The sequence below is a fragment of the Artemia franciscana genome, chromosome 6 (genome assembly GCF_032884065.1).
Source record: "Artemia franciscana chromosome 6, ASM3288406v1, whole genome shotgun sequence".
NCBI classification, from domain to species: domain Eukaryota; kingdom Metazoa; phylum Arthropoda; class Branchiopoda; order Anostraca; family Artemiidae; genus Artemia; species Artemia franciscana.
This window is the reverse complement of record NC_088868.1, coordinates 24,953,257-24,980,529: the sequence shown is the minus strand read 5'-3', so window position 1 is coordinate 24,980,529 and position 27,273 is coordinate 24,953,257. Positions and strand designations below refer to the sequence as shown.

The 27,273-nt window shown below is 33.6% G+C and overlaps 1 protein-coding gene across 1 annotated transcript; it reads right to left on the bottom strand.

The window, feature by feature from the left end:
* Positions 1–2,620: 2,620 nt before the first annotated feature.
* LOC136028226 (PRELI domain containing protein 3B-like) lies at positions 2,621–18,396 on the bottom strand. Its single transcript, XM_065705950.1, has 4 exons — positions 18,265–18,396; positions 10,567–10,822; positions 6,151–6,324; positions 2,621–3,520 (listed from the first exon to the last, which is right to left on the bottom strand). The coding sequence occupies exons 1-4, from the start codon at positions 18,294–18,296 to the stop codon at positions 3,356–3,358; spliced, it is 627 nt and encodes a 208-aa protein (XP_065562022.1). The 5' UTR covers positions 18,297–18,396; the 3' UTR covers positions 2,621–3,355.
* Between the last annotated feature and the right edge of the window lie 8,877 nt (positions 18,397–27,273).

The window sequence follows — 27,273 nt, the reverse complement described above, 5'->3', positions numbered from 1 at the left end:
TAATTAAACGGGTCTTTTGCTTCCGGAATCGATCTTAAAGAATTGGGACAAAATTCAAACTTTAGCGTAAAGAGCGAGGTGTCGAGAAGGGGACAATCCCCTTCATACTCGTAATAATTTCTGTTCGTTTTAACTTTCAATGTTGCTCCTTACCCTCAGTTGAAAAATTCGTTTTTTTAATTTGATTTCTGATCGTTTTTAAGTAATGCCAGGAAATCTGGCCACATCTCCACGGAGATACCGTCCAGACAATTCGATCCCGGTGAAAATGCACCCCGGACAATAACCCTTAACAACTCCAGGCATAAAATTGAGACAGAAAAGAGAAAGCAAGACATTTAAAAATAATTTTGTATAGGGATTCTTGCAAATTCCCTCAGTGTACAATTTCCCCGGAAAAGTTCACTCCCTGGAACCTTCCCTCCCCATTGAAGATTCCCCCGTGGGAAAAACATCAAATATTCGCCCCAAACCCGATCCAAAAATGTATACATACTTTACAATAACAAATACTATGTGTAAAAAATGGGCAAAATATGACTTAAAAACCTTTCCCCTGGGGCTATGGGGGGTGTCATGTTATAGCCATAGGGATTATTATTAGTCCTTTCAACTATGATGAGCAAAATGGCTACTTCAAAATTTTGATCAGTCGACTTCTGGAAAAAAGGGGCAGGGGAGGGGGCCAGGTTACCATCCAAATCTTTTTGGTCGCTTCAAAAGGGCACTAGAACTTTTAGTTTCTGTTCAAATGAACCCTCTCACGATATTCTAGGACCACTGGGTCGACACGATCACCCTTGAAAAAAATAAATAAATAAAAAAACATAAATAAACACGCATCTGTGATCTTTCACCAGGCAAAAAATACAAAGTTTCACATTTTTGCAGATAGTAACTTGAAACTACTACAGTAAGGGTTTCTGATATGCTGAATCTGATGGAATGATTTTCATTAAGATTCAAATACTTTTAGGGGGTGTTTTCCATTTTTTCCAAAAATCAGGCAAATTTTCTCAGGACCGTAGACTTTAATCGGTAAGACTAAACTTAATGAAACTTATATATTATTTAAAATCAGCATAATAAGCCGAATCTTTTGACATATCTATTGGTATCAAAACTCTGTTTTTTTTAGTTTCGGTTACTATTGAGCCGTATCGGTCCTTACTTACAATTCGTTACCACGAACTGTTTGATTGAAGAAAATAGTGAAAAAAAGGTGGGTGCACTCTCTGTGTACGACTTCTTCCATCAAACTCTCTCAGAGAATTGTCAAACAATAAAAGAAAAAGGATCACGTGTGTTAAGAGTGATTGATAGCACTAGTGTACACCCTTCCCCCATCAACAACAACGACAACAAGCAAGGTACAGTTTCATTGTGATTTCCATCTCCTTCCCATACTTCTCCTTTTTTCCCAACAGTTTTAAATTTGAATGCAGAGCCGAATGTAGAGTTATATGAGCCATATAACAAATTATAAGGACAACTCCGTCAGTTTTTAATAGAAGTACTTTCAGATTCTTCCAACGAAGGATTTAAATTTTCACGGCATTCAAATTACAAACTCCGTCTTCTTCCTTTTAAGGAATATATTAGTTTTGTGCAACTAAAGCAATTTGTCATTCGACTCATTCTACACTTCTTTTATGAAAGTTCATTACCTTTTTTTATAAAACTTCATAGCTTTATTTTGTTTTACTCTTTAGGGATTAAGCTGCGGAAATCAGTTATACTTAAACGAAATATATTTTTCACTTATAGCCGTTATTTTACGCTAAAGCAAGAAAATGATGAATCAAACAAAATGAGTCGCACTTTCCAACTTGTATCCTCTTTTGTAAAAATAACCAAAATAGATCATGCAGTGTTTTCGCTTAGCACTTTTAAAAAGCTAAGTGATTATTAGTTTGCTAAATATATTATGGGGCTCCTATGGCGTCAAAGTTAAAAAAGTTTTTCTTGAAATTACACGCCAAAAAGTTTGTCCCACTCGCACAAAAATTTTACCTTTTTACCTTTACAGCAATTTTTCATAGCTAATAACCGAATTAATTAGACATGGAGCTGGAAAAACCATATTCTTAAGCATTTTTCCCTTTTATTAAGCAATGCTTAGATAAAAATATTTTTTGTGTAACCCTTATTTTTGGTTTTGTGCAACCAAGCAAAATATTTAAACAAGTATAAACTATTATATATGTAAACACTTATTTGTGCGAGGTTTCTTGGAAATTTTAGGCAAGTCTTCTGCTATTGGCTGAACTTTGCGGACTTTCATGAAAAAGTTAAACATAATTCAACTTTTTTCTGACAACAATAAGGCCAACAAAGTTATGTAAGGAAAAGGGTTTATTAACTTTGTAGACAGCTTTATTAACCCTTTTTACGCCGTAGAAGCCCCGCATATTTTAGCAATTTGCTATAGTACTTAATCTGTGTCCACACACTTACTTTTCACCTAAAACCGACGCTTTCGCGTCCTGTTAGTTTTCTTCCATGAGTATAATTTTTGTCAGTCATGAAGTTTCACAACTCACTGCGTTGAAATATTCTAACCTAGGTGTTGAAAATTATATGCGTTATAAATTTTAAAAACAAAATACAAAAACAAAAGTGTGAATGCAGTTTTTATTTCTTAACAATTCCAAAACTTCATACGACTGGTATAAACATTCGAGCTTCCACACTCGTCCACAGTAATAAAAAAGATGGAGTAAGACCATAGAAAAAAAAAACCGGAATAGAAAAGTTATATGGACTACATTTTAGCCAGTACCTTCAAAAGCACAAATAAATTTTAACATTGAATTTCAAAACATCTAGTAGTTCTGCGGCATTTTAATAACTAAGATTAAAATATTTACTCTAAAATAACATTTCTTTAAGAGATGATTGGATTTATAGGAGCATCCCACGATTCCGTGGTAATGAAAGAAGCAAATTAAGAATAAGCAATTCTAAACTCATTATCAATCGGCTGGTGAACGTACTAACGAACGATTTTCTGAGTAAAACCTAAACTATATATATATTTTTTAATTTAAATCAGAATCGTATATACCTGATTCAGGAAAAAAAATGAAGACAAAACACTTTTACTACATAAAGGGTATAAGAGACTGGCCAAAAGCAATCATTAAGGAATCAAGAGTTAAAAATATCCATGGCAGTAATTAAATACTAAGAACAGAGAGATAAATTTAGTCGATTTATTTTCTTTCAAAGCTAGCGACAAATTAACCCAATCCAAAAAAGTTTACGACTTTAGTTTCTTTGTACAAGATACAATTCAGGATTTTTAAGTCGCCAGCTCATATAATAATTGCCTAGAATCCAATACAATCGAATGTTAAGTTTTTGTTTCCGGGGATGCTGCTGATACTTTCGGGGTTGCCAAGATTTGAATTTCGTGTGCAACGTCATCTATAGACTGACAAAGTGTGGATGCCGAGGCTTTAAGATCATTGACTTCGGTATTAATCTTGCCTATAACCCATTCCATTGCAAGGCGACCCTGAAAAAAAAAGAAGCAAAAACATTAATTTTCTGAGTATAACTGCAGGTATATTATTCAAAAGTAAGTTTTTACGAACAAGGAGAAAAACTCATAGACAATACTTCGGCAAAAAGTCATTTTTAGAAGCTGTTCAGAGGCAATTTCTCGGCTGAACAAAAGAGAAAAGTCACTAGATAACTGAGGTATCTATCTAACCATATTTAATCATTATTCTTTTATTTTAAGTATTGTACAAAAAGAGCTATGCTTACTACTTTCAATGAAGCGGGGATGGGTATTTTTGGAAGAATATTTGAGCCTTTTCATCTTTCTTGGCAAATTGAGGCGGTAACAATAAGATCCACTAGTAAGAGGAATAAATTTAAACGTAGACAAAGCAAGTATCACAGAGAGAATAGGGGCTGGATTAAAAAAGAGAAAAAGGTTAAAAACAAAACAGGCCTATAAAGGGGGGGGGGAACACAAACAATCCTGTCCATTATAATATATTTGTAATTATTATTCTGTGTAACATTACTATTTATTATAGTTTCTTCTTTTTAAGTTTAAATGAGTTAGTCACAGCGTGTTTAGAATTAAGATATTTCGTTGCCAATACTAGAGTTTAGTCGCGAACCGAGGGTATAGGGTAAGAGATATGCTTTCTAGGAGCTGCATTAGAAAGAGTTTACATACAATTAGATAATATACAATATATCATAACACCCAAACAAAACAGCGTTTTCTCACATAAAAATAAACAGAAAACAAGTTAGAAAGAGAGAAAGTCTCCATGATGGAACAAAAGTATTTTAGTACCTATGGCTTAAATACTACCAAAAATCCTGTATGCCCAATATGCCCAAATAAAGCCACATTATTCAGCTTAAAACTGCAACTCCAACAGACTAGTTTTGTGCAATTTTTTTCACACCAAAATCCTCGAACAAAAACATTAGCATAGAACCATTAAGAGTCTCGTGATCACTCTACCGTGAAATTATAAAATTTGAGATACACCCATTGATTTTGAGTCCATCAATACGTAAAATACTAATTCACTAATACCTTATAGCTAGTTCAAATATAATTCAAGATAATATTACAGGATTCAAAGGACGTGAACCATGAAAGGGTTCATAGGCCTTTATTTACTTTACTAAGAAGGATAAGGGAAAAAACCCTCCGGAGCTATTGCTGGCGCATATGGCATCTAATGGACGTTTCAGTTGCTGGGTGTTTTTATAAGTACAGGTAGCAAGCATGTCGTCAAACCTTGCTGCGGCGGGAATCGAACTCTGGGCTCCGTATTGCCAAGCAGAGCATCAATCCATTGCAGCACAACAGGTTACCTACATCAATACTACTAAAATTATAGTTGGCTGTTCTGTTTCTAATAATTTCAAACTGTATCTATTGTTTTTTGAAACAGTAGCATTTGGTGTAATCAACTGCTGCCACCTCTTTTGCGCTTTATTCATGTTCAAGCAAGGTGCAGTATATCTATTTTAAATAAGAAAAAAATATCAAACAAAACTGAGATATGTCTTGAAACGAGAAATGTTTTACAAAAACTGAAAACTTTGAAAAAATAATTTCAGAAAAAAAACGTCAGGTCCCTCTTGGCAGTTCTACAATTAGCTTCAGCCCTACCACATTTTTTTTTCATAAATTAAGCTGAAAATTTTGAAAAAGAGAAGTGAAGAACGACAATAAAGCCTAAAACAAGCAAAATCAGAATTTTGCAATAATTCAAACTTAAAACAAACAAAGATTTGTGCAAATCAATAAATAAAACTCTTGAGTATCACACGCTTCACTACATGCTCAGAATCTGCAGATTAAATTATATAAGAAATAATATACATACAGCAAACCCTATAGAAAGGAGAAACTACCCTCAGAAAATATTCAGAAAAAAAGAACAAAAACCTAACCCTTGTAAGCAGATTCAAGTACGTTCATTTAAAGCTTCCAAAAATTTTTCCCACAAACCTTCATTGAGGGTAGACATCTACTTCATATAAAAATTCAGAAACTTATAGTTCCAAGTTATACATTCCAATTCCACAGTTCATTTTTAAGTACTTGTTTCTAGAGGCTACATCTTTAACATGCAAAAACATTTTGAAAACAATAATTGTTAACAAGTGAGATTGCTCTTCTCGTTAACAAGTTTCATGGGACCATAATTTGATGGCATACTCCTATTTTTTCTTAAAATTTTTCTATAATATGGCTGTAGTTTTTTTTGGTGAATTTTTAATCTCAATAGTTTATTCGACCAAAGTAACAAACAAGCAATTTTACAAAATGACTATATAGCATACAAGAAGCCTGAAATTATTGTAATGAATTTATTGAAACTGTGATTTCTCGTATATTATTCAATAAACAAAGCCCCAGAAGCTTACTATTGACAATTCCTAAATACAAGGACATATCAAGGATTTTTGTTTGGGGGAGGGGTGATTTTAATAAATGAACCAACAAATTTTAACTGTGCATTTTTTTTACATTTTTATGAGTCATACAAAAAGGCAGTATCCCCCTGGACTCGGAAAAATATATTGATTACGTTTTTTGTACAATAAAATTGACTTTTTTTTTTAATGAATAACATAAGGTTTATAATAAAAGAAGCTCACTTTTCGGGCATTGCTAGAAATAGTATTTGCCAGGAATGATTCCATGTATGAGGAGAGGGGAACACCCCGAACAGCTATTACAGCCTCTTGCTTCATATGTGTCTTCGTAGAGTCAGTTGGGTCAACACTATATGACAGGCGCTCATCTACTGAGAGAATGTTGCAAAAGGTCAACTAAAATAAAATAAAAAAAAGTTTATACCAAAGAAAGCAATAAGACTTGACAGACAAATCGTTAATTACTAAAATAAAAAAAACAAAACAAAAAACACTCATTCCAATAATGATGCACTTTTATTGTTAATTTATCTATTTTATTACTTAACTTAAATTACCTTAAATCGCATTGTCCAGCGAAATATGGATTAAATCCTGTAGAATCGCAGGCTAGTGATGACGATGGTTGGACGTCTCAACGGCATCCCACTCAATTCGCCAGGGCTGCGATGACCATTCTCCATCAACAACCCTTTTAAAGGCTGCAGTACTGAGGGTAGTGACCGCTTCTTCGGTGAGCGAATCCCACAAACTCACTATTCTGTTAGTGAAGAAGATATTGTGTAGTCTAGTGGCAGCTCTCTTCTGAAATAGTTTCCGACTATGCCCCTTAGTTCTAGAAGATTGGTCAAGTTGCAATGGCTTGTTTAATGGAGTTAGAATTCAGGAGCTTGTGCGTCATAATAATATCACCCCTTTTACGTCTGTAGACAAGAGTGGGAGTTTCAGTTTCTTCACATGGGATGAGTAGTTTAAGTATTTGAATCCGTCAATTGCTTTCGTAGTCCGTCTCTGAACTGATTCTAACTTCTGATGGTCACCTTTGTTGAGGGGGCTAGCAACACATATGCCAAACTCCAAATTAGGCCTGACCAATGCCTTAGATAATTTAATCATCACCATAGGTTACCTACTAGTTATTGTTCTTTTTATAATGATAGTGATAGTCTGATAGATGATAGTCTGTCTTGATCCGTCCATCCCTAACATATGCTAAGGTCATTTCTCATTGTTCTTTCCAAAATGGATTTTTTGATAATTATATACATTGAATTCAAGCCTCCACAAAGTTGCCCATTGGGAAAGTACCCATAAGTCATTCTGCATAGAGGCTTTCTTATCAGATGTATCAACAGGTCCAATGAGTTTGGAGTCATCAGCAAAAAGTTAATTTATGTTTGACTGTGGTTGGTGCGCCATTAATATAAATGTTGAATAGTGTTGGTCCCAAGATGGTTCCCTCGGGCACTCCAATTAATACTTCCACTTTTTCTGAAAATAATACCTGTCCATTTTTTCCAAATATTATCACCCTTTGTTTTCTCCCAGAAAGAAACTGAGGCACCTGCACTACGATTTCATTATGTATTTCAATTGCAAATAACTTTGTCCTTAGTCGACGGTAGCAGATTTTATCGAAGGCTTTCGCAAAATCCAATAGAAGCAAGTCGACAGGGATTGCTTGATCTAGATGCTCAGTAATATAATCATGCGCATCAACCAAATTAGTGTCAACCGAGCGTCCATGTCTGAAACCATGCTCATTGGTGGTCAGGTGTCCGACAATGTAAATATGCACGATTCCTTCTAAGGTTTACCAGCTACAGATGTAAGACTAATGGGTCGATAATTGGAAACGCTGTTATTTAGGAGCAGTTCAGGGGCTGAATCAATTAACTCTATGGTTAACACATTCACTAGTTCTTCTTCTTCTTCTTGTCTGGATTATTATGGAGACATTTCCACATAATCTCATCACCAGAATCAAACTCCGGAATAAGCCTCACCAAAGGCGTAATTTGCTATGGGACGGGGGAGGGAGAGGGAGACAACTGCCCCTCCCAGGCCTCTGTTTGCCCTCCAGCTGAATTTGAGTTTCTTCCAAAATCTTGATAAAACTAAGATAAACCTGCAAAATTCAAGCATCAACAGAAACAGATCAGTTTTTTAGTACATATTTACCTTTATAGTACTATAAGTTAGTTTTATATAGTACTATATAGTATCTTTATAGCACTTTTAAAGTACTGAACATTACCTGTATGGTACCAAACGGCTTATCTTTTTTTTAATTTCTACTGCCATTTTCACTTGATTCGGGAAATTGGCTCCAATTTTGCCCCCCTCCCCTCCCAAGGAATTTGAGAAAATTACACGCCTGGTCATCACTATTAAATGTCTCTTCTGAAATCTATTTTTTAAAGCATATTAAACAAATTTTACCAAAACATATTTATTTGTTATTATCATTAATAGTTAATGGTTTTATCTTACAGGATTTTGGTGTTTTTAAGTTCACTGAAGAACAGTTATTTCGTTGACCTTAGATCCAGGATTGTTTTTAATTCAATCTTGGTCTTTGAAATGACCTCAGTTTTTCCCTAACATGTGAAATTACGTAAGTAAGAGAATTCCCTGTTTATGGTCAAAAGCCAATTAAAATTTTGTATACTGAAGACAATAAGGAGAAAACTTAAATGATAACCTGTCCACAAAGAACAGTTTCATTTATATCATACTTATTTCAAAATACAACAAGTTCAAATGTAGACATTCAAATAGTAGCTTATTTTAGCAAATGGTAAAGATACATATTAAGGTAAGTATTTTAGTTTTTAGCTATTTCTGGAGTATTTCATCAATAGACCTTCTTGTTAGATACTCCAGAAATAGTCAGCTATCCTTAGTGATAAGTATTATCTGGCCAGATAAGTATTTGTGATCTTCAACAGATTGCATCCTGGGAAGTTAAGCACAGCCCATAAAGGGATGCTCAAATGCACTCCATATACACCAAGATTTTCTGGAAGTTTACAAAATGATTATGCAAGGATATATCTTGATGTCCATTATACAACCAAGCACTGTAAAGCTTTTCAAGAGCTGCTGAAAGATTTTGCCATAATTCTATGTTCATGTACTTCCAAGACTGTAGTTGACAATGCTTTTGAATAACAAAAAACATTAGACAGATAGATTTATTCAAAAATCAGTTCAACATTAAACTTTAAGCCCTGTAGTGGGTCAATGGGATTCATCTCTGCTAGGTAATATGGGACCCTGAGCTCAAACTCAGCCGCAGCAACACACTGCAGTTATCGGAATTTTATTCAAGTGATGAGCTTATTCAAAAGTGTCTTCATACTAATTGTCAAGAAGAAGAAGAAGACCATTAAGTTTAAAAATAAAATTCAATACATCATCATGTACCCCCAACAAGGCTCTATGGCAAGGAATGCAGAGAGAAAGAGAAAAAAATACACACAAAATGAGAAAAATAAATGACAGCCCTTCACACAGACAATAAAAAAAAATGAGCTCAAAACTTTTTTTTTACAACTTTTTGTAGGCCCCAAACGAGTTACAATTTTGAGTATTCCAGACAACAAGAGAGGCAGTTAGAGAAATGAGATCTGATGTGACTGATAGAGCAAATGGAATTCGAATTACCATGTAGTTGAAAAAACCAGAAACATGAAAGAATATGAAGAGACTTAAAATCAAGGAACAGCTTATTAGAGGAACTATTTTAGAGAATCTATTGGTTTCAAAGATAAAGTATCTTGCTTTACTGTAGAAAATTCCTTTCCCCAAATAAGAAACTGCTTATGCCAGTCTCCTGTATTTATGTTCAAATGATATAGAGTAAAGCAAGGAACTTTATCTTTGAATGATGCTCTACACCTGTATAGCAGGGCAATGAAAAGGAGCCCATAATTTACCCTCATCACCAATTTTCACTTTAAAAAATAAATAAAATAAGCTGAACTGACAAACATACTGATGTTTTTCCTATTACTGTGAATGGTAAAACTTCCAAATGCATAGAAAAAAATAATCAAGGCTATTTAAGCACTTACTACACAACTTAGCAGAGACAGGCAAAAGGAAAATTTTCAGGTCATATTTAAATAATAGTTAAACAATGCCAATCTCAAGCCCTATTGTTACAAGTCATTTTTTCTTCTAAAGACAAAACATTGCTTTTGCGTTCCAATTTTTGCGCACTTATGAAAATATTATTAAAACAAGAGTTTTTAAAAATATTTTGTTCTAAATGGAAAAAACAAATGTTTACAAAGCAAAATACTTACACCCAAGTATGGGTATAAATACCCTGCTGAACTGCAGGCCTTGGAAGAAAACCATGACACACTTCTTGTTCATTAACGTGGAATTATTTATCTGCTTACATGTTGCAGCACTTTATTTATACCTGTTATAAATTCAAAATAACAATTCTATGGCATGTTCCCTCTTCTACATGAAAACCCATATTTCGATTGTAATATAATTTTGTTATAGTTAGTCTCATTAATTTTTACAACAATATTAGAACTGAAATCACTATGCAGCGGTTGATACATGTCCATTATCTTAACGAACACAACAAGAAACAATTCAGAAAAGATAACTTACATTTGTTGTATACATTGTAATTTCCTTCTTTGTTGGATCTACAGTAGAGTGTTCCCTAGCATAGCAGAAGTCTGCAGCACCTACAATCCTTTTTGCCCAATCTGGCAGATGCCAGTTTGAACTAATCAATCGGTCAGATTGAAGAGTGCCATCTTCTTTCACTGTCCTATCTAAGACATCAATTGCCACAACTGCTTGATTGTGTGGATTTGGATATTTTCTCCACATTGCTTGGGCAACAGTTTCCCATGGATGGCTAAAATATAGAAAATAATTAAGCATCTAATTCTAAATAAGCTGCAAGAATGTCTAAAGGAAGTCACAAATTGTCTTTTTTACAAACTCAAAATCGAATAACCTCTCACGTGGATTCTGATGGCAATCAATTTGCTAAATGTGTAGCTTCAAAGGAGCAAAATAAGGAAGATTTAGAGTTTCGAAAGGGTAGGGGGGATCACAATTTTATTATACAAAAAAAAACAATTTCATGGGTTTTACTATTTATAATAAATCGTTTACTAGAATTAGCTAGAATGGTGTTTTGGAAAAATTGTAGAATCAATGTACCTTTTTTTAATACATCTCAAGTTTCCTCTGATGGACTTCAAAAGCCTCAGACATGTGCATACATAAGATGCATCAGTTTGAGGAATTCTAGAATTTTTCTAGAGAGCTTAACATACATATATTATGGTCATGTAGACCATAATATAAACACAAGAATTCAGAAAATTGTATCAATCCTTAAGTAACCCCCCCCCAAAAAAAGAAAACTTTATTCTTTGCTCAAAATTGTAGATCTCTGTACATTTCTATGTTCTTAAAAAAAAATATGAGATAAGGGACATAAAAAGCATAGACAAATGATACCAAATCAGCACACAAGGGGCCATAAGTTGGGTCAGAATGCTTAGAAATTGTACCTTGAAAAAATACATTTTTAAGCAGCTACCCCCCCCCCCTCAAGAGCCGGACCGGTTCCAAATTTGAGTGAAATCACAAGTATGTGCAGGAACACAACCCTTAGGGGGGGGGGGAGCATTTTCAATCACAGCTGTCCAGGAAGGGGTGTAACAGAGAAATTTAGTTCTTATCCACAACATGGAAAAGGGTCAGCTATTTACCCACATTGGGCATATGAAATCATATTGTGGTCTGATTTTGGTGTTTTAAGTTTATCTTAATAAACTGTAAATAAAGACCAACTTGCACCAATACAATTCCAAATATGTAAAATTCATTAAATTTCTGGAAATGCTTCAAAGTTATTATCACATGTAAATTTGCACAATTCTAGAAAAAGAAACGCCCTCCAATAAAGCTGAAGTTTCAATAAAAATTGAACATTCAAATTCTGAAAAAAAAAAATGAAAAACGAAGTTATAGAAAATGAATATGTTAAAATGCATTATTTATGAAAACATATGAACATTTTTAACATATGAATATGTTAATAAGAATATATTAAAACGAATTTAAAGAAAATGAAAAACAAATTTATATTACTGCCTTTTAAAGGAGTACATGCTTGCCTATTAGCATAAAGTTTGTCAAATTTCGGTGTCAGTCATATTATAGCAATACAAAGCTTCTTTTCTGCAAACAAACAAACACAATATTTTGATTTCATTTCACATAAAACTTACCCCCACCCTAGTAAGTTTTTTCAGAGGATCAGTATGTGCACTTGCTAGGAACAGGAAGGCCCCTAATTCTTTCTTTGACTTGAAATATATGGCTAGAACTGATTTTTAGACACATTTGGGATGTTAGAAAAGAGGTGAAAATTGGTTCATTAATCTGTGTTATTCTCAGACTGTGCTTTGTAACTGCTATACATTTGCCAAGCCTTCCACTCAGTAGATGCACGAAAAAGGTTAAATTGACCAACAATAAACTGATGAATGAGTACCTAACTTTACTTTTCAAAAAGAAAACCTGAATATGAATCAGAATTCTTTCTTGACTATATTGAACAAGGGGTTATTTTTCTTGATAACTTAGGGACTCATAATTCCACTTTAATGGTCATAAATTGTGGTAGATTATGTATTTAAATGAACAAGTAATTTTGAACAGACAACAAGGAAAGGATTTAGGCCTCTTCAGCAGTGGAATGGGCTTGGATAAGAGAAAGACAATCTTTGTTACAATTTTTGGGGATGACAAATTTGGTACTTCTAAGCATTCAAATAACCCAAACATATCCAAACATTTATTTTCTTCACAAACTAAATTATGACTGTGTGTTTTTTTTCATAAGAGATGCATTGCATTTAAACTACCAAATAATTATATTGCTTTAATGAATTCTTGATTCTGGGTCTTGCAGGAAGGTCTCATACAAACCTTTTAGTTTCCTCAGAATCTTCCAATACCCAAAATCTGAAAAAATACTTTCTGGGTATTTTATTGAAAACATTGCACCCCTTCTAGATTTTGAAAAGTTAATTTAACCCACACCACCCAACCTTAATACTATGGAACTGAAAATTGATGCCACTTAAAACCAAGGTTTATCCATTTATAAGATAACAATTATCACCTGTAAAAGTCTTAGTTATTATTATATTGTCAAAGTTATTTTATTATTGTAGCTTATATTGTTACAATGAAAGTGGTCAAGTATAGTTCTGAAATATGGGTGTTTCAAAAGGAAAGCAGATTGACCCCCAATGGGGTGGAAAGAGATTATAAGGAAGGATTAAAAGAAAACTGAAATTTTATGGGGAGGAGGGGAAGAGAATAAAGTTTTGAATAGATTGAAGTGGAGGAGTGTGTTCAGTGGAGTTGGCCCCAGGCATCTTTGTACTGCATAGGGAGGAGGGCTAGAAAATAAAACTTTGAATAGATTGAAGTGGAGGAGGAGTATGTGCAGCTGTCTTTGCCTAAGACAGCTTCGTATTACATAAGGAGGGGGGCTATAGAATAAAACCGTGAATAGATTGAAGTAGAGGAAGAGTGTGTACAGCTGTGTGCAGCTCTGTTGCATAGGGAGAGGGGCTGGAGAATCAAACATTGAATATATTTAAGTGGAGGAGTGTGTACAACAGTGTTGGCCTCAGACAGCAATGTACATCATGGAGAGGAGTAGAGAATAAGAAGTGTTGCCCTCAATAGCTTCCTCTTTATGCTAAAGTGCTAGCTAATAGCACTTTGAGTGCTAGTTAATAGTATTGAGGGCTAGTTGCCCTCAATAGCTTCCTCTTTATGCTTCCAATTCTAATTGAATGGCCACTGTGTTTCAGTAGCTGTTCTTAAAAAAAATGAAACAAACAGTCGAAATTTAGCATGAGAAGAAAGGTAACAAGGAGGGAGCACCCTTCATATATAGAATAATTTCTGTTTGTTTTGAGTTTTAATTTTGCTTCTTACTTCCAGTTTAAAAAAAATTATTTTTTATTATTTGATTTCTGATTGTTTTTCAAATAATACTGGTAAATCTGGCTCACCCTCTATGATATACACCTCTCCCTAACAGGAAACTCTTCTGTAGAAATTTCATTCAATATAAATTTCACCACCTTGTCAAATTCTCTCCAGCCAGTTCTGTCCTTGCTGGCCAGACAGTTCTATCCTTTCTGAAAATCCCCCACCCCCTGTAAAATTTCTTGCAGACAATTCAACCTGAAAAATTTTCCTTAGGATAATTTCATTTAAAATTTTTGTCATTTCTAATTGGTTGCTCAATCACTCTGGAAATGCCTCCTTCCATGGAAATTTTTCCCCAAAATCAAAAACATGCAGTAAATAGCCCCCAGAACTTCTCCACATGCAAAAATGAGTTGTCAAAGAATATGTAGGACAATTAAAAAGAATTTTGTCAAATCCCCCAGTGAAGAAGATTCTAAGACCCAAAGAAGATTCTTGTTATGGAAATCCACCCCAAACACAAAATCTCCTTCCCCCCAAAAGAATGTCAATATATTTCCCAACAACAAATGCCACATGTAAAGAATGGGCAAATTACATAACTTACATGCCTTCCCCCACAGAATGTGGGGGCCATTTTATCTCTAAAGAGATAAATATTTGATATTTCAACTATACTGAACAAAATGACTATCTCAAAAATTTTGATCAGATAACTTTGGAGAAAAGGGGCAAAAGAGAGGGACCAGTCGCCCTCCAATCTTTTTGGTCACTTAAAAAGAGAACTAGAACTTGTAATTTCCACTCAAATGAGCCCTCTCTTGATCTCCTAAGACCATTATTTTGATACAATCTTCCCCCAGAAAAAAAAAACACACCCATGATCTTTCTCCTGGCAAAAAAAAAGCTAAATTCCACATTTTTGTATATAGGAACTTAAAACTCCTATAACAGGGTTTTCTGATAAGGTGAATCTGATGGTGTGATTTTCATTGAGATTCCTTCAACTTTAAGGGGTATTTTCCCTCTATTTCAAAAAGAAGGCAAATGAGAAATGATTCTCTTGATGTATCTGTTGATATTACAATTCAACTTTTTAGAGTTTTTGGATACTATTGAGCCAAGTCACTGCTTACTTACAGCTTGTTACCACAGACTGTTTGATATGGATGAAAAAAAAACTGAGTTGAGTACACATTGCCCTGGCTCTGCTATCACTTGTTAAGAGCTGGTTTAAGCCTCATGCTTTGACAAAGAAAAGTTACAATTCCTCAGGATCTCAGGAATGGGGGTGCTGTACTAACAATACTTTGCTTGTAATACTTTGTATTATAATCCAATTGGCTTATAAGCCAATTGGATAGCAAGACTTGAGACATAGTTATATATTGTGCAAAAACAAATATGTGTAAAAATTAGTTAGTTAGAATACCTCAAGTCCCCTAGAACTGAGGAGGGGTCTTACTGACTTGGAATGCATGCTTATCAGACATGGTTACTTAAACACCAAAATATTTATTTCTTTATTTTTCAGAAGTTATGAGTGAAAACTCCAGGCAAAAAGAACACAGCACTTGTAAATTCTTTTAGAAGATCTCTTAAGACACTAGACTTCAAGCTTGATACAAGAATGTCAGAAGTAGCTCATTTTGTTGATACAAATCTCTGTACTGAAAACAAGCAAGTAGTGCTTATGGATACCACAAAGTAAAGATCAAGTTATTTCCACATAAATAGAACACTGAAAAAGTGACACTTTGTCTGCTCATGGGAACAAGACAAACAGCTAAAAAATTTTGTAGGAAGGTCACCAAATAATAAAAAATTAGCACAGTGCAGAATTTTGCAATAAAATTTAATATGGGTCAAGATAAAATTGCCAAAACTCATTTTATCTTGATATTTTGTTTATTATGGGCCAAAGTTTAGTCATCACAAATTACCAATTTAAAGTGTTAAGCCAACACAACCTGACATCTGTTTATATAGCCTACTGGCAGTACTGATGTCATTACCTTAAATCACATTTGCCAGCAAGATAAGGTGGTAAACACAATCATCATATAGATTTTACATTTAATATCATTTATAACCAATAATTGGGACATCATTTATCATGTTATATATGAACATGCAGTTTTTTAATTAGAAAATTGAGTAGGTATAGCAATTTCCTTTAAAAAAAGCCATTAAACAGCTCTCTATGATAATTTAGAGCCATACTACCAGCACAGAAAAAAGAGGATGCATCAGTGTTTCCCATGTAAAAGGTGATTATCCTTGTTGTTCAATCCAAGGGACTGTAAGTTTCCTGAACAGGGTTTCTAGCAAAGGTTTTGTTTTGATCCAATGTCATTTTATAGGGTTTCACATACAGGACGTTTTTTTGTTTAATATAGTCTGAATTTAGTTTGTCCTTTAATAGGTTGCAGCAACCATAACGTACTAATTCACAGGCAAAGGGAAATTCAGAAACAGAGGTACAAATGTTAGCTTCATAACTTTGTTCAATCTTGACTTAGAAGGTTTCACATATCTGCAAATACATTTTCTAAATTTAGAAAAAAAAAACCTACTGATATGGCTTAAAACTTTACTCAAATAATAGGAATTGGATTTTTGGAACTAAAGCTTGAGAAAAAGAACCTGAAAACTGTAAATTAAAGCATAATGATGTTTAGTCTAAGTTCCAATAGGTATAGACTAATCGAGTAGGCAAATTTCTAAGACATAGAAATCAGAGGAGGGTTAACATAGTAGCTTGGCAATACCCCCCCCCAGAACATTTTTTGGTCCTGGATTCATTAGCCCAACTGAAAGTTTTATTTTCCAAACCTGACCATTTTCTAATACAGCAAAAAGTAGATTGTCTAGAACTTTACTGTTAATTTTCCTGTAATGTTGTTTTCAAAGGTTTTCAGGCTCTTTTTTAAAGGCCTGCAATTTTTTTCAAAAAAAATATTTTGCAAAGAAAATAACAGTTACCATTTCTGTATCAGCTAGCTTACAAACGTGAATTTTTTTCACTAAGAAGTTTTTTTTAGAAATATGTTTTTAAACTATTGGTTACTATAGACTAGGGTAAAAGACCTTTTTTTGGGAAAGACCACTTTCCTTGGGCATTCTAGAAAAAAGGAGACAGGGTTTTGGACCACCTCTCTTTTACTACAGAATGATGCAATGTGAGGGTAGTAACAAGAGCAATGCCTTCTTGTGAAATTTTCACAAATCATTTGTCAGCATAAATTAAAAATGTGGTCTCTGCTTTCAAAAGAAACAATCATATTTATCATTTGTCATTCATGGAATAAAAAGAAAATCAGTTTTCTATTAATATGTGAATAAAACTGAAACATTGAAATGATATAGGCTACATCAAAATAGGATAATTAATATTTTCAAAAAGAGGTCCTTGTACATAAGCCAATAAATTTCCAGCATTTGATCTTAAACAATTCTGATAGCCTAATAACCATATTGGTACATAGCTTGGATTTTTCTATTAATTTATACTTACAATTCTTCTTAATTCCTATTTGGTAAAAAAATGTGAGGGTTTTTGTTTCACCTAATTTTGCTTAATTGGATAGTCTACTGGTTTATTAGGCTTCCCTATCTTGCCTTTTGGGGCCCCACTAATCTTTTCAATCTAGTTATCTTTCATTGGTTGACATTTTTTTTTTCTTTGTGAATTTCATTTCTTGTTTCTATTTAATATTGTTTTTTTTATTTCTCTATAGTTTTTTTTTGTGTGTTCATTTGATTTTTTGTGTTTATTTAATGTAAACAAATTTAGTAGCCTATAGTCATTATTTTATGTTTTTAGTATGTTTTGCATTTTTAGTGTGTATTTCATTATTTTACTCCACATTTTAATACTTTTATAGTGTTTTTGTGGGTAAGAAATAAATTATTATTATTATTATTAAGGGCTCAAATGTAATTTCCTCCAGATACAATTACTTAATTAAAAAAGAGCATGAAAAAGGCATCAAATGATACATTCACTTTCATCCTAGCTAATTTATGCTGCAACTAGCCTACAAATTTGCTGAGATAATGGAATAACAACCCTGGGCATATTTCAGGTCCTGGCCTCATTCCCAAATTTTACTTACCAAACTGCTGTTCAAGGTAGCAAGTCCTTCAACTAGATATTTGCAAAGGGTTTTACCATTCACACCCTTTAAAGATCCCAGTCAAGATCACTAAGCAATTCGTGACAAATTGATAGCCCCTCCCTTCCAAAAATGGATTACTAGCCAGGCCAAATCCTTCCCCAATTCCACACGAGAATGAAGGTTACTAAAGAAAAAGCACAATTACTTGAAAGTGTGTTCTGAAGTCCATATTTTCATTTTTGTTGAGCTTTCAGGGCAGAGTTCAACCGATCAAGAAAAACGTTATGTAAAGTTTCGCAGCCGTTTTCGTGGTTAAAACGCTGATATAACACAGAAGTACTGCCATCTGTTATTTATTTGAATAGGGGCTACTACGAGCGTGTTTGGGCCACTGACAAAAAAAAAGTATGATACAGATTTCTCGCTGATTAATTATTTTGTAACTGATAAATTTTCCTTGCGATCGTCTGCCTTCATTTCTTTCCAAAATTTCATTTCAAACTTCATTCTTCCTTTTATGTCTGTTAAAAGCAAGCATATTCTGAATATTTAATTTTAAAGAAAGAAACGCTCATGGTGATTTGTTTTATATAACTTATACTAATGTGGCTTATGGTGATTAAAACCACAGAAACAAAGGCGAAAACAAACTTGCTCCTAGGGGAGCAGGTGAATTCAAAATATTAATACCCATAGTAGTAAGATATAACAGTTCAAAATAGGGATGAAACCTTTTAAGGTTTTGAAGTTATCTATGTCGAGTATATAGTAGTAAGTATGACTTGAAGTCATACTAATCCCTGATAACATAGCACGCTATTATAAAATGATGGTATTCGAAGAAAAATTTTATATTGAACTGCATATCATGAACTCCTTTGAACTACACTGGCTTGCAATTACAAGAAAAAACAAAAGAGAAAATAAAAGCAAGGATGGGATTTTATAAGGCCAACGCAAATACTGGATAAAACAAAACGGATCTATGCTGATTTCAAGTGTACACTTTTAATTGAATCTGACACTATCATATAGGGGTCTTGGGCTTTTTTCTAAATTACCATAAATCTGTTTTCACAATAAACCTCCAATCTTTTTGGTCAAGGAGCAAGGGCATTAGCACATTTAATTTCCTTTCGAATGAGCCATGAAATATCTCTCTATTATGTTCTACCCTCCCACTAGCTCTAGTAGAAAAACAAAAAGAAAAAAAGGAGACAAATCAGTGCTACCAATACAAAAATGGATTTTCCTCTTTGTTCAAGGTTGGAGACTGTAATTCCTCTAGCAAAGGTTTTCGACCATGCGAATTCCAATGGTGCACTTTTCATTTTGATTGGACAAGAGCTATGTGACTTTCGAAAGCCATATGGCACTTACGGATGGTAGAATCAATGAAAAGCACGCATATAATAGCAATAGTTTTCAAATAAGCCATTAAAAATCTTTCTACGATGTTCTAATACCCTATAGCCCCAGCTCTTCCATTTGAGACATGGCACCAAAAATGTCATCTGATACTTGCAGATGGTGGAATTTATACAAAGCATGTAGATAGGAACGATAACTTTTATTTAAGCTATTAAACATCTCTCTACGATTTTCTGGTAGCCGACTAGCCCCTTTACTTGAGAAACGGCACAAAGTGCCATTTTAGTGCCAAATGGCACTTTCAGATGGTAGAATTTATAAAAAGCGCGTGCATATGAGAAATAGCATTTAAATGAGTCATCAAACACCTTTCTGTAATGTTCTGGTAACCAGCTAGCAGTAAAAAAAAAAATAATAAAAAAAAAGAAACGATCAGCGCTACCGATACAAAAAAGGAAAAAATTGTTATTCAAGGTGAGGAATGTAATTCCCCTTTATTATAAGGTTTTTCACCATGCTGATTCCAATGTTGTAATTTTATAAGAAAGAAGGAAAGGAAAGTTTATTTGAGCTCTACGGCCATACACAACATGATTAAATAATGCAACACTGCACAGAACACACACTCAATGTAAAACAATACTTATTTTCATTCACTCGGGCTCGACTGAGCCTCTCCCGCCTTTTCCACATATCGTGCCATTTTGCATATGGTTCCAGGCCTCGAAGACCTCAGGATATCAGAAAGTAGTACCAACCGATGGTCCCCCCAAATTTCATCCCTAAGACTTTCAAGCTCCTATATTGATCTGATGTAATTTTTGAGGGGTTTCGGGCCCATTTTTAAAATTACCATAAATTTGGTCTTGTACTAAACTTTTTTTTTAAGATTGAACGACATAATAGTTGACCTTCCAGAATCAGTGTCAGATGGCAATTTTTTGCACATTTTTTTTCGATACACATTTTTTAACTTTTGAATACTATGGGCTACGGTTTGCTCTTTACTAGGTTGCAGATACTGCTGCAACCATAATCATTTGAGAGCTTAAGCGGTTTAGATTCCTGTAAACCTAAGAAAAACTAAAATATGCACTTACAAGAATATAAAGTGATTCTAGATTATTTAACTATTTTATTGCCAAACCATTAGTTTTTTTGCTATGATTTCTTAAATTAGAAAGCATTCTCAGAATAGAAGACAAGTTACAATATAAGTTCTATGTCACTTTTCTCTATTGGTTGTTTTATGAGTTAATAATCTGGCACGTTAAGAGTCCCTCGAATGAAACGGATAAAAAGTCAATAAAACTATAATCGCTTGACTGAAGAAATATTATTCATAAATGACCAAAGATTTAAAAATGCTTTATTTTCTTTCAATCTTGATACTAAAAAACAAGGAAGATATTGATCTAACATATAATCAGTTTAAAAAAAAAACTTTTTCATCAAAATATGTTTTTAAAAGAAAAGTGAAGAACTCCATTAAACCAAAAAGGAGCAAAAATAGAATGAGACAATCAACCAAGCGCAAATTACTATAAGTCAGCATCAATAAATAAATGAAACCCAAACCGACAGATATTACAGTAAATAACCGAGTCAAACTGAAAACGAGCAGAAATTAACATGATTGGAGCCTTCTTACCCATATGCCTTCTCAAAACCAGAATATAATTTGCACTGAGTTAACTGAAAAAATTATAAATATTTCCACTTTTATAGCTTTAGTAAATCAAAAACTATTAAGATTTTAAGGAATAAATATCAACATATGCATATTAAACAGACAATGTAAATTCATTTGTAGTTTTCACAAATTATGTTCTGGTCTTAATAAGGCATAGGGGTTGTGAACCCTACTCACGTTAATGTCTGCTCGGTTTGATTTTGAATCGGCTATTTATTGTAATTTCTACTTGTTTTGGTTTTCATTTATTTATATTGTTGCTGATTTGTGGTAGTATTACGCTTGGTAAATTATGAAATTCTATTTTCATTCATTTTTGGTTTAGTGAAAATCTTTACTTTTCTTTGAAAGACTTATTTTGTGAAATTTTTTTCACAACTAAGTGAACTGATTCCTGTTCCTTTTATATTGACACAGTCTTTTTCAGGGGAAAAGAGAATAACATTTTAAATCTGTGGGGATCTATAAGAATTTTCCTAAAGAATTTTTGTTTACTTTTTCATCAATTTTAAAAACACACAACCTTTTTAAAATCTTGAAACAAACAGTAGTGTTTAATTTAGTTTTATACCTCCTCTTGTTGACCAGAAAAATAAAACTCAATACCATGCCCAAAAATTTTCATCTATGCTTTTCGACAACCTGGATACACTTACACTCTTTTAATTTAGTCAAATTTTAAAAGCAGAAGTAGTAATTGAAGTGCCCCGAAATTTGGAACTTTATGCCCTCAGTCGTTCTTGGGATACTACTGAGCTGTCTTATTGGCAGCTGGCATAGATTTTTAATTTAACTTTAAAGCAACATTTAGTTTTGAAGCATAATGGACAAATTGTGTAACTGTGGGGGGTTAACCTACCCAATAGCCCTAGAGATATAATTACTAGGCTGTTCAGATATACTGAACAAAATGGCTGTCTCAAAATTTTGATCTGAAACATTTGAAAAACTATGGGCTAAAGAGGAGGGCTGATTGCCCTCCAGTAACTTTTAACTCTTCAAAAGGTCACTAGAGCTTTTAATTTCCAGTCCGATTTATTCCTTTAACATATCAAAGATATAACCTGCTATCATAGAGTATCACTACCTGCGATATTTCTTATATGCCCTTTTAATAGCTTTATGCTTATAGTCTTTTTTGTTTAAATGAAACTTCCCCTAAATGTTCCCTAAAAGTTTCCACTTAATGCTCTTAGTGTCATTAGTTGCAGTAACCGAAGAAGCAGCAAAAAATGTAAACACCACAATCAAAATCTTAGAAACGCTTTTCTCCATATGCTGAAAACAACTATTAACTAAAAAGATTAATACAAGTTTTAATATCCAATGTTGTAGGATAATATGTAATAGAATTCAAAAACGTAAAAAATAAGTTCATACTAAATACAGGATATTAAATGCAATTTTCAGATTGGTCATTTTTTTTATGTGGAATGCAAAGGGATTTGATATTTTTAAAAACACGTACAAAGCATTCAAATAATCGACATTTGACTCAAATAATGTTTAATTTATTCATTTACTATTACCAATAGTAGCAAGCCTTACGAGTTGTCGTACAATTAGATTAAGTTTCACTATCAAACTATACACCAAACACTAGTTACTAAATTCCAGATATTCAACGGTATCCGATTTTTTATTCGTCTAAATTTCATTTTGGGAAGTTTTTCAATGTTTCAAAATCTACATGGAAATTGTTTTGAATAGATAACATTACAAGACTAATCAGCCTTACATAGCACATTGTCTATTCCTCATTTGTGGATTATTAATTAGTTTAGAAGAATGCAAATCATAATATTCAAAGGATCATGACAATATTTAATAGAATTCGAAGACGTTACAAAGGAAAAAACAACTTCACAGCAAATATAGGACATTAACTGCAACAATATCACACAAACAACACTATTAAGGTACACAGAATTGCAGTTAAGCCTTTTAAAGGCCTAATCGCGAAAGTTTATATAACATACCAGGGAAAAATTTATAGAATATACATTTCTAGCTATGATGTTCACCAACCAATATCTAAGGGGAAAATATCCAAGTTCCGTTGGAGTTTTTTAAGTGTTTAAGAAAAGAGAATATATTTAACCTACTAGATTTTCAGTTTTTACTTATCAAAAATGGTTATTACAAACATGATCTGGTATTCCATAACCAAATTATTTTCTGTAATTTTCTGCTTTTGTTCCTTAGTTTTAAGGAGGTTCCATGTGATGGTTCGACGTAAGGAATATGTTCATTGATAGCCAAGGCAGAGCCTCATGGGAAAATTTTGTCATGCCTCCATCCCTCAACCCACTTTGGAAATAAATTACACTTGTAATATATATCTCTAAATTGAAAAGAAAACTCTTGCATTAGAGCCCTCTGAGACTCAGGCTCTTAAGATTCTCCTTGCCTCTTAATGGCACTGGTTAAAACTTTGCCAAAAGCTTTGACTCAAATATCTAACAAAAGAGTAAGAATTGGACTTGATCAATTTTCCAGTTTAGAGGCTCAATTAATAAAGAATGATAAGCCATCCCAAAGAAAGTTTAGTTCTTAATCTATAATAATTATAAATATTTAAGACATTTTTACATCATTTTTCCAGAAGCATATTTAGGTGAGGGGTGCTCAAGGGACATTTTGATCAAATGAGGATAATTTTTTAAATTTCAATTTACGTTACTTTTCTTTTTACTTAGGAGCTTAATGCATAGTGTTGTTTTATAACCGCCTAAAACTGGTAATTTAAGGATGTAGTATTGACGAACTAAGAAAATGTATTCAAGCGAAGTTTTCTAATTTTGACCCTCCCCTCTCTCAGTTTTATCTCCATAAAATCATGTTCTTCACTGGGAATCCGGTCTCAATGAAAAATAGAACATAGTTCGAAAAAAAACAGGGTATGTTCATTACAATAATGAACAAAAAGAGGAAAAAGGAAGGATACTATGAGACCCTTAGAGCAGCAAATCAAAAATAAACAAAACAAGTAAAAAAAAAAAACAAAAAACAAACAAAAATAAAAAACTCTTACTTGCATCAAAATTAAATTCCATGTTTAATTTTCCAAACCAATTGTATTCTTTAAAAACTACAACTTAGCTTCCTCACTCCTCCCCAGAAGAAAAACTGAGGATCATTGACAAAAAAAGTGTCATACAGTCATGAATTAGCAGCTCAATGAGGCGGCTTGGTGCTGTAGTGAGCTGTTAGTAGTATTATCAAGGTTAAGTCCTAGATGTTAGACTTACTGTTTCAGGATTCTATGGAGTTTCGCCCCTTTGTTTTGTCGGTCAGGCCCTTTAGCTGAATTTCAAGGCAGTAAATGTTTTTTTTTTGCCGGGATTTAACTTTGTTGTAAATTAGAGTTTGTTGTTTCCTTTTATCCATTTCTCCCTTTTTAGATAAGCCCGTTTTTACGTAGTTTTTTCATTTTCTTAGTCCCTGAATATCTATTTTTTTTTTACTATCATAACAATAACATCCAATTGTTTTCTATATCTACATACGAACAAAAAATAAACAAATAAAATAAATATCAACATGATGGGTACATTCCATGTCGAGCGATTATAATTAATGATGATTAGAAGCTGGGATTCCAGACATTTTCTGGGTCCAATAATCATTGATTTAGTTCTTGAAGTGGAACGTCCAATTTAGGCATGTAATTTGAAAATTCAAAACATTGGTTACAATGTGCTAATCGGACGCAATCCATTGCAAGGACTTTTGCAGACAAAAAGCTAATCCTACTTTATTAACAATAACTTTTGAAGTTGAAAATGCTCTGGAAGAACATATGAAAAATTGAATTCTTATACATTAAACACAAGATTATCTTCTTCTTTCGTTTAGTTTGGAGACGCTTTCACATAATCCCATCACCAAAATCTAATTCCGAGCCCCGTAGTGGGTTGCTGCGCCTGAGCTCGAAGTCTGGGTTCCGTAATACCTAACAGAGATAGAACCCACCGTGCCACTACTGATCCCTTTCTTCTAGTTTGGGTAAATATTTAGACGCTTTCAAATAGTCTTATCACTGGAATCAAATTCGGGACCCTGAAGTAGGTTGCTGGTACTGAGTTCCATATCTGGGTCTCATATTACAAAACAGAAATCAATCCTTCTGCGCCACTGTAATTGTAATATTCTAGACATGGAATTTTATCAGCTTTTTATTCGGCTAAGATTTATTATGTCCCGCCTGTTTTAATTCGACCTCCGACAGCAAGCAGAAATCTTTAGTTGTTGTAAACGCTGAACGGAAATCTTTTAATGGGGCGGAACCTAATTCTTTAAAATTCGACGATGCGGAGCAGATATCAGTTGAAAAAATCTTAATTATGATCGCGACGTGGAAAGCACCCAATTCCGAAGGCGGTATTTATATAATTAATATTTTGTTTTCTACATGACACAATAGCTAAACGCACTAGTTTTCTAAATATTCTAATTCTACTAAATAGTCTTTTTATTACTTGGAAACCAGATTTTCTTCTCGTTTCTATTATTACTAAATCACAGAGAAAGGTTTAGGGTACTACTACATATAACATTTAAAACATATGAAGCAACAACCTTAAAAAAATTAACTTTACTTTTAATTTGAACTAAGCCGAAATGGCGTACAGTCACATTTTATAGAAAACAGTACACTGTAACCTTGATAGCTCACACTTACGTCAATCTTTTTTAATCTTGTATTGTTAAAAAAGAATTTACCACAAAAGCATATATTCAACATTTTCATAATGTTATAAAAAGTGAAAAATGGGCTTTTAGGTTTTTCGCAAGGACATCTTTCCTTGTGGATTTGAATAAGGAAAATAGTGGCTTACCTAGTAGCTGACTTATGGAGCATCATTCCTTACGGGAATATTAAAGTAATGGATTACGTCACTTGTCTAGGTAGCATTAACAGCAATATTTTGTATGCCCACGGCTATGAGAGTTATAGCAGCAATTTAGCTTTGGGAGAATTAAGCTCCTACATTCTTACTAAATAAGATACCCCAAAGTACGGCTTTGTAGATCGAGTCGGTTTTTTCTGTGCAAATTGAAATTACTCTTTCGTTTCTACCCGTAAGGTACCCTTTTTCCAAACCAGCTCCATGTGTGGTAGCCTGAGGTGGTGACCGAGTAATAACAGCTCGGAGCGTTTTTAAGTATGAGGCTTCTCTGGGACGGATTTCTTTAGGCTATAAGAAAATACCATTTAGTTGTAATTATTGCAAGTTATTTCTCATTGAGAGTGGAGAGTAAGCCTCTGTAATTATGTTGGCCCCGTCAAGTATTATTTTGCATCCAGAATGAGGCAAAAAACTCAGGAGTTGGGTAGCACATATCGATATTCTACATTTAAGACAATATTCAGAAACCAAACTTACAGATTAAGTTTATGGTGGAATTCAATAAGTTGAAAATTTATGCCTTTTTCTTGGATAGGAAAAGTAGCACTTCTCTTCAGATGTGTCAAGTGTACGTGTTTACTTATCTACTAAAGACCTGAACATAACAAGCTTTTCTTTTTAAGGAGATTCTAGGTATTGTGATCGAACTCAATTAAAACAGTTAACCGAACAGAATCGAATGTTTAGCACTTTAAAATCAGCGCAATAGAAATTTTAGTCTACTTAAAAAAAATATGCTCTTTTGCTAATATGTGAATTTTTTGTTTTTGGCAAATAATTCAAATAGAGACAACTAAATCTTTTACTTGTGTTTTAATGAGTAGCTTATGATTTTCGCTGGAAAACATCAGATGGCGGTGCGTGCTATCCGTTTTTCTATACTCACTCTTTGACTAAATATGTACCCAGCTCAATGACCGTATTTCAGACAGTAGGCTGTACTCAAAGTGTGGTTCAATCCCGCAATCTAGGACTATAATAAGAGAATGGTTGAGATGGCTAGGGCACGCTCTGCGGATTAAGGATGACAGATTACCAAAGATTGTCCTTTTCCGCCAACTGTCTAGGGCTAAACGGAAAGTAGGTCGTCCACAGTTGGGGTGGGAGGAAGTTCGAAGGACTGTTGGTCCCAGGCGGAAAGGTGCTGCCGTGACTTGTTAGCAGTAGTAGTATTCTATTTGGTCTTTGTCTTAGAAATTTCGTATCCCAATTTTGCCATTAACTTGAGCCTTACTTA

Excerpts from the sequence above, each read along its gene's own strand:
- LOC136028226 (XM_065705950.1), bottom strand. The coding sequence starts at position 18,296 with ATGAAAATATGGACTTCAGAACACACTTTCAA. Across the intron at positions 10,823-18,264 it reads ACTTCAGAACACACTTTCAA|CCATCCATGGGAAACTGTTG; the intron begins GTAATTGTGCTT and ends TCTATATTTTAG. Across the intron at positions 6,325-10,566 it reads TTACAATGTATACAACAAAT|TTGACCTTTTGCAACATTCT; the intron begins GTAAGTTATCTT and ends ATTTTATTTTAG.